At 36.8% G+C, this 16,278-nt stretch overlaps 1 protein-coding gene across 1 annotated transcript; it reads right to left on the reverse strand.

Moving 5' to 3' along the window:
- Positions 1 to 2,178: 2,178 nt before the first annotated feature.
- LOC140933667 (uncharacterized) lies at positions 2,179 to 13,827 on the reverse strand. The gene is made up of 3 exons (XM_073383270.1): positions 13,610 to 13,827; positions 3,703 to 4,326; positions 2,179 to 3,250 (listed from the first exon to the last, which is right to left on the reverse strand). Exons 2-3 carry the CDS (start codon positions 4,199 to 4,201, stop codon positions 2,853 to 2,855), a joined length of 897 nt encoding a protein of 298 aa, XP_073239371.1. The 5' UTR covers positions 4,202 to 4,326; positions 13,610 to 13,827; the 3' UTR covers positions 2,179 to 2,852.
- Between the last annotated feature and the right edge of the window lie 2,451 nt (positions 13,828 to 16,278).

The raw sequence follows: 16,278 nt of genomic DNA on the forward strand, positions 1-16,278 counted from the left end.
GCTCAATATCGTCTTGGTACCATTTAACATATGTCAAGGAGCTGGCACAGAAATCCTTGGCAAGGACACGCAGTCTAATTCAGTGTTTGAGTGTCTTTTATTAAATTTACAGGTAAAAAAATTCAAACTTTTCCCACAAGACATATAAATCCTCCATAGCAACGTGGTGTGCGGCGATATCTCGTCTCCCGGCCTAATATTGACTCACGAATAATTGTTTATTGTAAACTTAATACTGACAAGCATGGCAACATAGGCCGCTAAGTAAACTATGAAATACAAAAATTCGACCAAAGTTTCGTTCCACTGTGCTCTAACCAAAGTTAGAAATTTTCAATTATTGGAACCAGACGACAGTTTTCCATTGACCTTTCTCTTCTCATTGCCCAGAAAGCAACTACAAGTCAGCTATTGTGAATTTTTGTGCGATCGAAGAATCTTAACGTTTCTCTATCATTTGATTTCAATTTGACCAAGTTTCTTGCCTTTAGTCGGCAAGTGACTGACTGATAGGCGTTTGACGGGGATGCAGGAAATGACGCGAACACTTAAATGAATTAGAATTTCTTGTATTCTGTCTGTCCCACCTGCTCTTTCCAAAAAATGTATCTTTAATAGCATTGAACTAAACTGAATAAAGCACGCGTTAGCAGAAGAAAGTAAGTTATTCTTTCTTTATCTGATAAAATGTTCCTTTATAATTAAATATAAACGGGGAAAAATAGCGTTATGAAGTGTACACAGTATATTCTGGCAAAAGGCATTGCTACGATAAAAAAAATACTATTTTTATTTCTTTCAAGTAGTTTAAATTTCAAAATAGAGTCTCCGAAAGACCATGTTATTACTCTAACTTAATCACTTAATGTTTAGGGGAGCTAACTTTTTCCAGGACAAAAATGGCGCACGTTCCATCTTGGTCATCAAGTAATGTCGCTTAACCGATACTCAATCGGTGAATAGTTTTATTTTAATAATTTTTTCATTATTATTCTTAATACAATAAAAAATAAAAAAAGGAGAAGCTTCATAATGAACCTGCTTTCCGCACATCTATATTTTTGTTCGGTTTGAGGTGTAGGTCAATTAGACAGCATTCATTAACTTTAACGCCACTACTAACACATATAGCACTGAGGGTTGGGGCGCAAAAAGCTTGCAATTCAAAGAATGAAAAGGCAAAGCTTTTAGAATCGTCAAATAGTGGGTTGTCTACAAAGAAAAGCTGTAGTTTTATTCATGAGGGGAAAGAAAAGCATTATGTTCGTTTTATGTTTTAAGTGACGGGTTCCGGTGGCGAATTTCTTACATCTTTTGTGCTTTACATCGAACAAAGTACCGACGTCCGAGTGCTATAAGGTTTAAACGAAACGAGTGTAAAACACAGGAAGAGAATTCCACCTTAACGTTACACCAGGTGTTAAATACTCAATAAGAAGGCGGGAATCCCAGCATGACTGACTGTTGAGGTAAAATACACACCAAAGAACTTCAAATTTTTGGAGGAGAAGGAAAAAAAATTCTTTGGCCTTCATCCTGATAGCTTGTTTCCGGCGTGTTTCATCGAGCGGAGAGTCGCGCTAAAATCCAACCGTGGTTGTAATCCCACGGTAGTAGTAAGATTTGAAAGAGCTTCATTGTTCGCGAGCTGGTTGGACTTTTAGGGCTTTTAGCATTGGTTTGAAGCGTTGCCCTGGCCATTGTGTTATTATCTGTTATTTTCTCACCTATTGTCAGAACCTTTCACGTTTTCTCTAATTTAACGCCTCTCTTTTAGGGCCTTTTCAAAGGGGCCTAAGTAGTTCAAATTTGCACTTTTGTTTCGTGTCGAGTCCAACGACACTGATTAAAACCGACTTGGAGAGAGATCACAGACCCTTCCACGCCACCTACAATATCCAATTTTAAAATTCCCCGAGGTGAATATGCAACTATTAAACCGCATGCACTACTTGTAATTCGCCTATTTAAGCGACAGAATTTGTGAAACGCTGGTGATAGGAGGTGGAGTTCTATTGTACATCTGTAAGCTTCCCTGTCATCCCAAACAGCAAATTTTCAGAATCAGGGGAACGCGTTTTATAACGTCTCACCCTGGAACTTTGGACTAAGATTTCCCTGATATAAGTGCGAGCACAATGAAGTCATGTTGTCTTGAATCTAATTGCTTGACAAATATTGACACAGAAAATTTTTATTCAATTTTTACATAACATACACAAATAAAAGGACTGTTTCGAAAGGCCAAACTGGCTAGCAAATTGTACCGTTCAAATATTAAATAAATGTGTTGATCGTTTAAAAGCCATCTGAAACTTATCCGTAAATAACAGCATGCCCTTTTCGAGGGTAGTTGTCCGTAAGACTCACTCTTGCATAAATAGATAGTATAATTCAATGAAGTTCCTTAAACGAGAGCCATGTTAGAAAACGTCAAAAAAAAATTGTAAGACGAGATGTAAATACAGTTCAAGGGAAATTCTATTTACATCTTATATATTTTTTCATATAATTCTGGTGTCTATGTACAAAAGAACGCGGACGAGATAGCGGTTGTTTCGTGACATTACCTAGTCTCAGTCAAGAGAGCAACGACCCGCTGCTGAGTCTCCAGAGAATCTAGCCAGCAAACCTTGTAAACTGTACAATCATTCATTTTTTAAGTAAACTCATCTTAAAATCAACTAAATAAAATCGCATTTCTTAATAAAATCTCTCTTTTATGATGAAAAAGTTTCATTCTTTTTCTTTTGCGTTAGCTCTTTAGCGATTGACTCCGGAATAAAATTTTACTCGAAAATTGTGTAACGGGTTACTGAGCGCGCTTGCATCACATTGAAGTTTTTTATTTTTCAGCTTTGATGGCTTCGATAACCTAAACAACTGGGTACTGTAGAAATGTCCAGGGACGTTTGTGATTTTATAGGCGTTGTACTCAATGGTTGTGATACCGGGTTGGGAATGTGCAGATCTTGTACCGGATCGACGGGTGAATTCTGTGAACCTGTTGATGGTTTCGTGTTCTTGTTGATCGCTTGAGAATTACATTTCTTCCATTTCATTCTTCTGTTTTGAAACCAAATTTTCACTTGCCTCTCTGTGAGATTTAACTGAGAAGCCATCTCGGCTCTTCTCTCCTTGGTAAGAAAATGATTAAAATGGAATTCTTTTTCTAGCTCGAGTAGTTGTTTGCGGGTGTAGGCTGTCCTCTTGCGCTTTCCCTCCGTTGGTCCCCTGTTCCACGCAGTTCCTGTAAAACAACCGCAAAGTACATCATTACAAACACGCGAGTGTAAAAACCACTAAGCGGAGGATTGCTCTCTAAAATGGGCGCAATCTTCATGTTAAATCACAGTTAAATGCTGACTAATGGCGATCGCTTATTAAGTGCAGTTTTATGGCGCGTCAAGTATCGTCAGCAGTTAAATATCACGGTGCTGGGAACCTGTAAATATCGTCCGTGCGGTCACAAATTGTCGTCCGAGGACAAATTTTTAACAATTAGTCAAACTTAATGCCGAATTAGTGCTTGTAAACCACATAAGTTGTTTGTTATGCGATAAACATTTCACATAGTTAGGAGGGAAGGTAAGAGTTGGCCGCGAAGATGACTTGTACAACTGTGCGGCGAGTCAAGCTGATGAGCGAGCGAGCGAGTGAACGAGCTTAGCGCGAAAGAGGAAGTTATTGTTCAGTACTTACCTGTAGCATTTGAGCTGTGCCACCAATTTTCCGGCGAAGAAGTGCTTTTCAACCAAGCGTACTGATGGAAAGAACAGTTTTGACTGGCTTCTTGGGGCGAATAGTAGCTTTGATGATCCATATGTAACGAATTTGAGTTCTGACCTGTAATCGGTGGGTTTGCGGTGTATGGGGACGGCTCCGCGGTATATCCATTGACTTGACCGAGGTTTCCCTGCGGCATGGGTGACATAAAATTTGGCAACGGCGCTTGATTGTAATAATTTGGAGACTGCATACGGCAAGGAGAGTATGGAAAATCCAACGGTTGGTTATGCGCGGTGGTCTCTTTCCCTTGCAAGTTGCTACCAAAGAACGGATAATTCTGCGACTGCATCGCTCCGGTTGTCATCGTTGCCTTGTTGAAAAGATAAGCCTCTGGGTCGAGTGCGCGGAGGGTATTTATAAATTTGTTTTTTGTATTATAAATTATGTAGAACGCCAGACAAGCGTGACGCATGTCACCTGGGTAGAAACGTCTTGTAAACGCATTATTAAGTATTGAAAAGGCCTTAATTAACGTAAAAGCCTCAATACTGTACCTTGTATGCCGATGGGCGTTCTGAGGAAATTTGAGTGCCAGATCTAGGAATGAAATATAGAGAGCAATTCGCGAGAAATAAAAACAGAAAACTAGTTCAGACTTTTTTTTTACTCAGAACTCGGTAAAATTCAAACAATCTTATTTTTCAAGTCCTTTGTTGGAGTCAATGAACACGATCAACAAAAAAGGAAATATTTAATTTTTATTTTGTCGCATTTGGTATTGGAATAGAACAACCAGTGGTAAAAAAATTCCCGGTTGAACCAAGTCCGTCTTCGGAGTCCTTATTAGTTAAAAAGAAAAAAACAAAACAAAACAGAAAAAAAAAACAGAATGAATTTAACATTTATTCTCTTCAACAGTCGTTTATCCTTTCGCCCTGTTGAGTTGACTAGCTTCATTTGAAAGCGCGGAATTTTGCTGTAGTCTTACAAAGTTGGAATAAACAGTCTCTCATTAATAGAATCTTGCTGAGATTTTGGTTGTTTGACGGCATCGTGTGCTTTGTTCGACAACGAGTACTTCCTGAACTTAACATCTGTCTAGCGCAAACATTGATAAAGTCCGGAGCGTTTTTATATCCCTCGCTTACGGGTTTTCCGGAAAACAAACACGCTTTGTTATCAGCGAAGGGTACAATTTCCACGGAGTTACGTCGACTGATCATGAAAGAACGAGTGCGGTACGTTTTCTTCTTAAGATAACCTAGCTCAACTGAATGCAAAGTGGAAATAACTTGTGTCCGAATTTGGGTTTTAATTTGTAGAGAGGTTTTAACCAGAGTATTGGTGAATTCAGCAATCGCGGATGAAATTGTTAGAGATAAGAAATTGAAACGCTACCAGCTGTGGTTTGAGACAGGTTTGTTTGATAAAAGCAAACTCGTAAAATCGTGTAAAATTTGTCCCGCGCGTTAATCAACGTTCACTTGTCGGATTCAACATACAATTTTGTTCTGGTTTGTTTGAAGGTGTTAACAAAGGGCCTCCCATTCCACCAAAGAATAAAAGCGCAAAACAATGAAGCTTATATTAGACTAATGAAAATCCTTTGCTGAATGCAAAGTGAAAACAAGATCGAAATGTGACCTTAACAGAAAAAGAAAAGCCAAGACCATTTTTGGTGATTTTGCAGCAAATGCACCTATTTCGTAATTTACCAGTCTCGCAAACGCCCCATCCTAGTTCTACATCAACATAAACTCTTAATTGCTTCCACAAACTGGAAGAAAATACTCTGGTTATTGCCCGGAACATCTAAGAAAAATCAGGATACCAACTCTATTTTCCAAGTATTCTTTATTTCATTCAAACAAGGCTTCCGGGATATAAACAGTTGAAAGGGTTTTGACAGAATTAATGTGTCATGTCCTTAATTTATAACACTGTCCGCATAATAAAACTGTAAATCTCTTTAAATTTTGTTTTAATATTCACATTCTTCGCAGTAGGCGTTATTTGCTCTTGAGAAAAAGAAGTGTCAGTTTGCCATTGCTCCAAACGCAATACTAGAGTTGATGCACAGATTGAAAATTACTTGAACACTAAGTAATTTGTCGGAGGTTCTCTCAGTAATATACCTGCCTAGCAGGTGTCTAAAAATGGTCATTTTCCTGATTGCGAACTACATATAGGGGTGTTTCAGAAGTATTTTGAATAATTTATCGCTTGACAAGCAAGTTTGATGAAAAGGAAGGCGATACGGATTAATAAAATCACAGAATGTTCGAGTTAAAACAAATGCTGAAATGTTTTAACTTATATTACCATAACACCTGTAAGCCTACTTTTCCTTACCAGCGCCTGATTTCAATACGGCATCGACTAGGCATTTTGGCGCGCCGACCGACTCTCGGTTTTGAATTGCACAAACGTAGCTTGGTAGTGCTGTTTTTTCTTGTAAGAATTTTTGAAACAAAGAAATGTAGCTATTTGACGAAAAGAAAGAGAGGCGCCCTTTGCTTTGGTGTTAAAGTGCCTTTGATCCTTAGCATTCGCCGGAAATGTTGCGTGGCAGATCAAAGGGCGAACAGTAAGGGAACATGATTCAATATAGTAAGATGTTCTGTTCCCGCTAGCCATTCAACATCTCCTCCCTCCAATCAAGCAAACAATACACTTAGCAAATATCACGTATTTGTTAAGCAAATTAACCCTATGCGTTTGACCTTAAAATATCTCAACCAGGTTTCCAAAAAGAAAGTGTTCAAGGAAGCCTTCAAGAAAAACGTACGACGAATTATGTGGATTACACTGCTTTCAAGCACCAGAGGCCGTATTTGTTTATACAATGCAAACTAACCAAATTTCAGCTAGCGCGGGCCCAAATAGCTCTTAAATTGCTCTGTGGGGGTGACGTTTACTTTGCTTTTGTTATGCATATACCTGCAAGGAAAAATTTTATGTAATGAAGCATTGTGTTGCATGAAGGAGGTCGAGAACGACAAGAAATCACTGGAGACAAGACAAGTTTCTAATGTTACAGGCCAGAAAAATCACTTTTTACACAAAATCTCTTGCCAGCATGATGTTGAGATCTTTGGCTCTTTCTTGTAGATTGCAATTTTTTAAAAGCAAAATGATTTGTTTTTTCTGTTTGTTACCATCTCAAGTGTCAAAAAGGCTACTAAGATGAGGTTTACTATGGTGCTAACGGCCTGCCGCAATCGTGACTTGACATGATATCGAGTCATAAAAAGTTAAAATGAAGCTATGCTTGGTCGCGTTCGGTTAAAATGCACCCACACTATAAAACAAGCTATACACTTCAGTCTGCAACTAAGTATACAAAGCAATGACGAAGCGTAGTTATTTCTGAGAAAGTCATTAACATCCAGGGCAAAGTTGCTTGTAGAATTGCCATCAACCGTTGAGTCTGTATTATGTAAACGTGAAATTTAGTTGTAACTATTTCAGACTGTGGAAGAAATCTTATGGTGACCATTTAAATTACTTGTTGAGTCTGAACATAATCCCATTGGTGTGACCATTCAAATTAAGGAGACTCTAAGTTTTTTCTTTTATTCTTTTTTCTTTTTCCACGAGCTTAAAAATAGTATTCTTCAAGACTAGAAAAACAAATTTAGAAATACATATAAATTTGTTGCTGTCAAAAATTACCATGCAGTTAGACCGTTTCCATTCCAAAAAAATGTAGACTAACAATGCAAATGCCTAAATATAAAAATCTCAGACGTTGATTCTACAAAAATAGCCAAGTAAATGGCTCTTGAAAGTCACAAAAAGCTAGGGCGCTGCTACACATGAATGCTCTCTATATAACATGTCTACAAATAATAATACTATTTCTAAATCAATAATGTGAGCTCCCCAAAATATAGACAATGTTAATTTTACAGCTAAGCTTGAGCCGATTATTTTTACCACCCTTGGGGGGTTTAAGTAATGCTTGGTAACTTTAAAAATCGCTTATTAAAATGCCTAGTACAGAAAGCTAAGTAAGGAGCTAAGTAACTAAGTAAGGAATGTCCGATACATCGTTGCTTTCAGCTTGAAAAGTAAGAGATCGAAAGGGAAGTCTACTGTTCACGTTAGTTTATAAAAAGCAGCATGAAAAACAAGTATTTAAGAAAACTGTTCTTGGGAAACGCCTTTCCGTAGCAGTTCATGAACCCTTCCACAAGAGCTGTGTATCCTTAGTTTTCAGTTAAGTTATGTCTCCATGACATTTTACGTTGTACTTTATAGGGGACTGTGTTCCTTATGGGTCTCTAAAGATTGTTTCAAAAATCTGTTGGTATATGAATACGTTTGTGTCTCAGGAGCGGTGAAAACTCTCATTAGTCTCGCCCTGCCGGTATTAGGTCGTTTAACGACAAAACAAAATCAATCACGATGTCTCAGTTCGCTTATATCAAAAGCCAGAATGAGTAGTCGGCAAGACCGGTCGCATTGACAATGAAGTACTCCTTTTTCTTCCGAGAGTCTTCGCTAAAATGGCCCAACACTGCTACGCATATTATTTAAAATAAAATGATCTAGCTGGAAAGTTCTAATTAATAGTGGAACTCTCCTTTTAAATGAGCTGGTTTGGCCTGCCAGTTCTGACAAATCTAGTTATCAGAATATGCGGGGTGTTTTTTTTATTCCCCGCAAGTTTTCCTTTTTTACAGTAGGTTGTATCTCACTATTTTTAGTTATACTGTTCTTATCTGTGATACTATCACATCAGGCAAAACAGCTCAACACCTGGCTACTGTAAAGATGTGGGTAAAACGATTTTGTAGTAGGGGCGCCTCTGGTATACGTTTAACCAAAATATATTTCTTTTCTCTTCTTGTTAAACTTTGACGAATATAAACTAATTAGAAACAACTATTTTCTCTCGTTCCTCGTTCAAGGTATGCTTTTTTTAAGTTCATATAGACACTGCTATAAGCCAGAGTGTCTCGGCGGCAAGATTAGGTTTGCTTTATCATTTAGTAAACCATAACTTTTCTCACCGTAGCAATTTTCACATGTTTTCACTGTAAAAAGATAAATTTAAACAGTACGATTACTGTTGAACACGTTAAAATAGCTTAATATAATTACATAGTACGTTTTAACAATCGAATATGGGGATTTACATCAATTATACAGAACGAAACAGACTAGCCAATAAAAAGACATCACTTTTTACAGGTTTGTAACAAACAGATGTTTTTAATGCCCACAACATAGCTTTTAAGCTGTGATTTCTTAATTCTTCTCTCTTCTAAAGCCTATAAAGGGACCGACGACTACGTTTAAAAGTTTATAAAATAATTGTCCCCAATTGAAAGCGATGCATTTTGTAGAAATGCTTAACTAGTGCCCTACTTAAGTGCTTCGTAAAATGAAAGAAGTGAAATCAGTTGAATGTAAAATAAAGTGCCTCTGAATTAAGTAAGTGAACCCTCAATTTAGGTGACAATTTTACTAACACTTTTAGTGCTATAAAAACACAATGGCTGGATCTGTAGTAGTATTTTATTGTCTTACCGTTTACAATGTCAAAACAATTTTATGAGAACGATCGGCAATAACCTCCACGAACAAACTTCCACCAAAGAACCTCTGCAATAATTGATAGTCAGACTTTTAAGAAGGATTCCGTAACAGTGAAAATATCAGAGACGATAGACGAAATTTGGAGAAAACCTTGTTTCTTTATTAGCACAAAAAAATCTTTGCCTGAGGCATCAGTTTATTTCTACAAAAAGATCGCTTTAGCACAGGTCAAAGTAAAACAATAACCTTTTACAACCTGTTTTGACTTTTATCAATAATAAAACTGCAAAATAACACCTCTTCAGTGCAAATTTGAAGATAAAATTGGTCGCCTGCAGTTCTGTATTTGTAAGGCAAAATACAAATATTCCGGTTCTTTTGTCTAAATTTTATTAAGCGACAACATGTGATAGCTTTCATTCCCCGAGAATTTTACGGAATCATTTCCACTCAGACTGAGCATAGAATTTGATTCAGAAAACATTTTTAAAAAACTACTATATATTTTTTAGTCTTAACTGTAATCACAAAGTTGGCCCAGCAAACCGATAAAAACTATCTTAAACCCTACGCTACATATCGTATAGTCGTTGGACAGATTTTATTTAACGCTCTTTAATCAAACGATTGTGCTTTTTGCAGCCACAGCCATAAATTAAAAATTTAGAATCGACACTAGCTCCGACGGAAAATGAAATGATTTATGATTCATTTACTGACTGAGTTATAGCTCCATAAAACTGCAGTTACCCTAAATACTAATGAGAGGTTCCTGAACATCCTAAGATTAATGAAGGTTTTATTGCCGTAAAATTCAATACCAACAATAACATTAAGCTTTGCACCGACTGTTTAAGTACTTCTTATCTTCTTTTCCTTTTCATATTTTAATTTATTGTGGACTTTTATATTTATTTTCTCAGTGCAGCTGGCGGTAAGGGGAGATCGGTTTAATTAACAGAAATCAAATCCTCCATCGGTTGTCTTTACAAGTATTGTTTGTGTAAAGCAATTGCTGTTTTACGACATATACATTCAATTTCACACCCTTCAGGTATACTAAACTGTAATCGGCGCATGTATAGCCTCAGGGTGATCTATTTTATTAATTGCGCTCCTTCTTCTTATCTTCGGTGCCAAGTCCTAATTATAGGTACGCGCTTGGCGCTACCTAAGTCATGAGTTAAACTAAGTTTGTATAAAATCATATGGCTGATCGTATCAAGATAGTGGCCGAAAAATTTGATTCAAATTAAACAACCCAGGACACTCGACCAAATCTTGCGATTATTCCTGCCAATAAATTTATGGTAAAACTTATACAATAATGGGAAGAATTCAACTTTGTGAAGAAAAAAAATTCAACCACCATATAGAGAGAATTGAAAAACAATGTTTGTAGAAGCAACAAACCGTTTTACCCAAACTCTAAATGTCGAACGTATTGACAGTAAATAAAAGTGCATTAAGGTTTTGAAATTCTATGTAGGATATCAGTCTTGGTCTAGAAAGTATATGTTTAATCTCGTTAGCACTATGTCAGAAGGATCGATGATGTATATAATCTTATATGGTGCTACGAACAAGAACTTATGCCCATTAACAATTGAGAAAATGCTCAGATCGTTTTAATTTTCAGACCAGTCCGTTTGTATTAGCGAACGTAGACCCCTTGGTGACGCCGAAAGTGAACAAGATTAAAAACAATTCATCAACATAATGTGGAATCGCAGCCCAAGACTGTCTTTCATTAAACAATCACACGTTGGTGCAGTAATTTTAGAAACACTTTGTGCAGTAAACATAAACAGTACAAGCACTGCTAAGAAAAATTAATTCAGTGGTTGCAATTCAGAACTAAGTTAGACGATCCATAGACACAAAAGTAAGCACCGCCTTGTTCAGCATAAAAAAACAGTACGAAAGGCAAGCTCTGCTCGGCAGTTTAATAGAATGGTCGTACTTCTGTAGAATTTCATCTACAGCCTTAAAACATGGAACCACTTAATACAACAAGAAATGTTGTAGCTCGATGACTATATACGTTAGGGTTTTACCTTTAAACTTAAAGCGAGTCAACTTGTATATATTGAAAAAACTGTGTTAAAAGGAAGTCATGTTAAATGATTTTCACATAAATAAAAATCATAACTCAGGGATTATTCTCGCATTTAAAATCTAGCAAAATACAATTCTGTAGAAGGTTCAGTTCAAGAAATTATCTGAGTTTGGCTTAAAGAAGCTTTTTATGGTGTAGATGTTGCTCTGGCATTTTGAATTATCAAGGAAATAAAAGATCTTTAGGTACAGTTCCAAAATGTTGGGATTATCCTGGAATTTTCACTTTCGGTAATCTTTAGAATGAAAGAGTTACTGAAGATCTTCAGCAGTGTTTTCTTGCAGTGTCATTAATGACTTCTTAGTATTATTTTCACCATAAAATATAACGTGTTTCTATCACTTCGTATATTCGTCGCTCGTGGTAGTTTTACGTTGAACATAGTAGTATCAGACTGTTGCCACCTGCCCTCAGAAATATTATGTTGCTTTTCTTACATAATTAAATAGCCCTTAAGAGAACGGAACCAAATGCACAGTTAGAAAGAAGTTTCTTGGGGGAAAACGTCTTCCTTCTGTTTCAATCAAGGCGCCTTTTCAAATGAATTTGAAGTAATTTATCGAAGGGACGCTGAAATAACATTCACCCATACTACCAAGAGAACTCCACGTAAATTTTGAACACTTGGGACTCTGAAGTCACCCTCCGAAGTAGAATTCTGTCGTGGATAAGCTTGAAGGTTGCTTCCAGAACTTAGAAAAGGGAAAAAAAAAGGCATTTTTCAGCTGAATATGTATTATGCGAGAAAAAAATGCGAAAGCTAAAGCTTCACATCTGGCCTTTATAGAAGTCTTTCTTCAGTTTCGTGTTAACTCGTTTGAAAATGAAAAAAGAGCTGACATAATTGCTTGCTTGTTAACATAAGAATTTTAATCCACTCACTTATGGTTGAAAAATACGGTCTTCTTTTGCTTTCCGTCAAGGTGAGTTTTTGTGGCTTCAAGAGTATGCAAGTGAAGAAAAAATAGTAGTTTGAATTTCACTTACAGTACATTTAACTAGCAACTATGGTATTTAAAAGACAATAAAACAATAAATGTAGATAAAAGAATTGGTTCTGTTATGCATTGATTTTGGGATTTCTTTCTTATTTATCTCTTATAAATGGTACAAGGAACACAGCATCATAAGCAAAGAGCTTGAAAATCATTCTACGCACTGACTACAATACGTTAATTTGAAAATTGTTCGAGCTATTCATTAACCACTTTACGTGAGGTTTCTGCTGTATCCGCAATCAGCAAATTCAAAAGATGAGCAGTGGAGAAACAATATAACCGGAATTACTAAGGGCAACCTGACAGATTGCTTGAAAATGAAGGCGCCATTTTATTATGCTCTTTAGTAACTTAAAATTCAACCCTTTTTAGTAGTTTTCTTTTATTTTATAAAACTGAAAGCGGGCGAGGGCAAAATGCAGGACTACATTTGTTTTTAAACAGAACTGATTGAGTTGTCTTGGATTGTGCTACTGGCAAGATCTGCATCTCTACAAATAGATTTACAGATTTTGTGGTAGTTTCCCTTCTTTAAACTTAAAACGACCACTGTAACGAACAGTTCTTAGGTACTCTTGTCTCAAATCTGTTGTCATTTAAGACAACTGAATAATTACGAGGTAAAATGTACGTAATCGCGATTTGAGGACTGATCAAAATCACAAAAGCAAAAACTAGCAAAGCACCTCGATGCACGTCAGCCGTACGTACGTTAACGCGAATAGCTTTTAGTACATAAAACAATACTTTGAACAAAACAAAAGCTGAAAAAGCACTACTTGATCCAGCATCTTGAAGTTGCTACTTTTACTCAAGGGCAACGCTTCTAAATTTTCTAAGAAATTGATCAGAATTTAAGGTAGCTTAAATAACACACTGACATGAAATAAAACTACATAGCGGTACTTAAGTAAAATAATAGCAAAAACAAAGAGCAGAACAGTGGCTCATTGACGGAAGGATTTTATTCCACAGAAACGATTTTGTCTTTCAAAACCTGTTAAACAGTGATGCTAACTACTGACAAAGAAAGCCTCGGCTTGAGCCCCGTGAACCTACGCGAGGTTCAATAAATTCTTCCGAGGTAGTTGCCTGTATATATCTCAAAACTCCGTCCTATTTCTTCTTTCGATCGAAGCCGAATCAATCCTGGCAATTCAACATTCCAATTTGAAAGGGTTAATACAAATTGAATAGATTTGATTGTCTTACTCACCGGACGCATTTCAGTCTTGGTTTGGGTACCGTGGACGTAGTCCGTGCTAAAAGCGGCAGCCACACACCAAACATCCTTAAAGAAACTGATTTTTGAGAAGTTTCAGCGCTTGCTTCTGAAAGGCGCGTTATGTTCTTTCAAAATAACAAAACCCACAACTTGGCTGACATGCAATTTGAAGCGATCTTTTTCCAGCAACTTTAAGAGGAATGAAATGATTCGATGGCACACCGCAGACAAATTGTTTCTTCGACTTTGTTTCGAATCTTTTCTTCTCTGACTTTTAAAAAGTAACATTGTAACAAGATGAAAAATGAGTGATTTGTGTCCGTTCGTTCTATTTATACTGTATTTCTCAAGTGTCGTATGCGATACGCCTTATATTAGACTCAAAGTCATTTCTCTGTGACAAATATCCTCAAAAGAAGCAGTTATAGCAGCATTTGTCGCAATCACCAAGTCATTATGTCGGTTTTATTGGTGATAGAACGGTGACTTAAAGAGCCACAAATACAGTAAAATTGCTTTCATGCTGTAAGATTATCCTTTAACATCAAATAATGAAGAATATGTTCGGTTTTATGACAATAAAAGTGTGGGTTTTATCTATACAAAAATCAGGGCCGGTATTGGTCGTTCCCTTATTTCACCACATCTCGGTAACAAATTATCCCAAAGCCATCACGAGAAATTTATTTGTCCCCGCGAATACGCTTCTCCACATGCAAAAAAACATTTGTTGAGGATACGGTGTTCTACCCAGAAATAAAGTATTTAACGTATGACCTTTCAGTTATAGAACTCTTCACCTTGTCAGTGTTTTTGTTAAGCCACGTTCTAACTTTTGATCCTATTGAGCCCTTTCGTGCGACCATTCAGAAGCCATTGATCACCACTATATTGTGGTACTGTTTTTCATGCTGTACAAACTCATTAAAACTTTAGCGTAAATGAAATCGTCTAGCAATTTAAATGAAAGCTGGTGACCAAGCAAGTAGTGCTGTGTATATTGCACTGTACGCTGTACAACTATAATAAACTAAAAACCCGCGACTAAGAACCTGGTTTTTTAGAACCTCAGTGTTATGCTAAAATTTGCCAGTAAAGCCCCCTCTATACAAGAAAATATTTAGCCTAAAATTTGAAACTGAACAGGTTCTTATTTTTTATAATCTGTACAAAAAATTCTGAACAATTAGGCAAATATGTCAACATTCAGGATCCTCGTAGGAGACATAGGTGCCTTATCACTCCAACTGCAATGTACTGAATGCAGTCTATTTTACATAGGGAAAAAGCTGAATACCACTTAAGGCTCTTAGCTAAAATGCATTTTTTTCCTTCAAAAAATGAGAACCTATTTAAGAATGTGAATAGCCTAAATTTGCGCTCAGTCCCATTTATATAAGAACCGATTAAGGCTATCTTGGGAAAATGTAGGTTCTCAGTCGCGAGTTTTTACTGTAATATTGATGAAACTCTGTTAGTGACAAGTGAACTTTATATTGGTACTGATTATCATGCTATACCAGGAGCATTAAGATAGAATTCTAGTCCTTCCTTTTCAACTGAATCGCAGCTAGCCATACTATCCCCAGATACTGTGTATAATGCTGGACAAGGTGGTTCTATCTCTTGACTGCATGAGTAAGTTCTTCTCTGACTATAGGTGGTTTTCACGTTACGTCATCGCCGCCATGCTGGTGAACGGTAAACAAAAGATCGCTCATTAGCTCGCTTTGTTTGTCCACCAGCATTTGTTCATTTCACCATTGTTATTTGTGTCTCCCGAGATTGCATGAAAACCACCTATAAGTTTTATCTCATTGTGCCTTCAATGCTCACGACGAGTGTTGGAAATTGAAAGACTTGTAGTGGTGGTGGAAAGGCCTTCAAACGGTACAGGGCAGCTTTCAGACAGGCTAGCAGTGATTTGCTTGAAAAGGGAAAAGATGTACATGATTACCAGATAACTGGAAGTTGAGGTGAAAAGACAACACCCTTAATCACATATTTTAATGTTTCAATGTTTAAAAACAGTTTTTCAACTACTGGCAAGTCAGGGGATTCCCCGACTTGGTCTGAAGGTCCTCTGTTGTATAGAAACTGACAAAACCCATCTTTAATAATCCACTTTAGCTATAATATAGATTCGTTTCGTTTTAAATCCCTTTTATAAAATGCGAATGAACTACATTCAAGTCTAATGTACGTGAAGTATCTGTCAGAATTTGTCTTTGTAATGAAGGTTACCGCTGGAGATAGCCGAGTTCTTGCCAACAACAACCATAATAAAGACAAGAAAATTAGAGCAATTCGTGTCAGAAATGCGAGTTACAGGCTTTGAATGACTTAAGAACATGAGCAAAAAGACTTTTCACAACACTTTGACCTATACAAAAACAACCTCAAGGGATCCTGGAAGTTATTTGGTATGTTAGTTAAGAGGAACTCAAAGGGACAAACTCCAATATCGAAAATTATACCCAACAATCGACTTTATACTAATAAGGCTGAGATTGCTGATCAATTAAACAAGCATTTTGTCAATATGGGTCCTAACCTGGCTTTAAAAATTGAAAATTGTGAAGAAGGTCCAACACAATTCATAAGATCGACTTCGGCAGCTAGCTTTGTTATGTCCAATTTACGTTACTGAAACCCAAGTA

The sequence above is a fragment of the Porites lutea genome, chromosome 4 (genome assembly GCF_958299795.1).
Source record: "Porites lutea chromosome 4, jaPorLute2.1, whole genome shotgun sequence".
Taxonomy (NCBI): Eukaryota; Metazoa; Cnidaria; class Anthozoa; order Scleractinia; family Poritidae; genus Porites; species Porites lutea.

Coding starts and splice junctions, on each gene's coding strand:
- LOC140933667 (XM_073383270.1), bottom strand. CDS start 4,201: ATGCGTCACGCTTGTCTGGCGTTCTACATAATTTATAATACAAAAAAC. Junction 3,251..3,702: donor GCACAGCTCAAATGCTACAG/GTAAGTACTGAA, acceptor GTTGTTTTACAG/GAACTGCGTGGAACAGGGGA.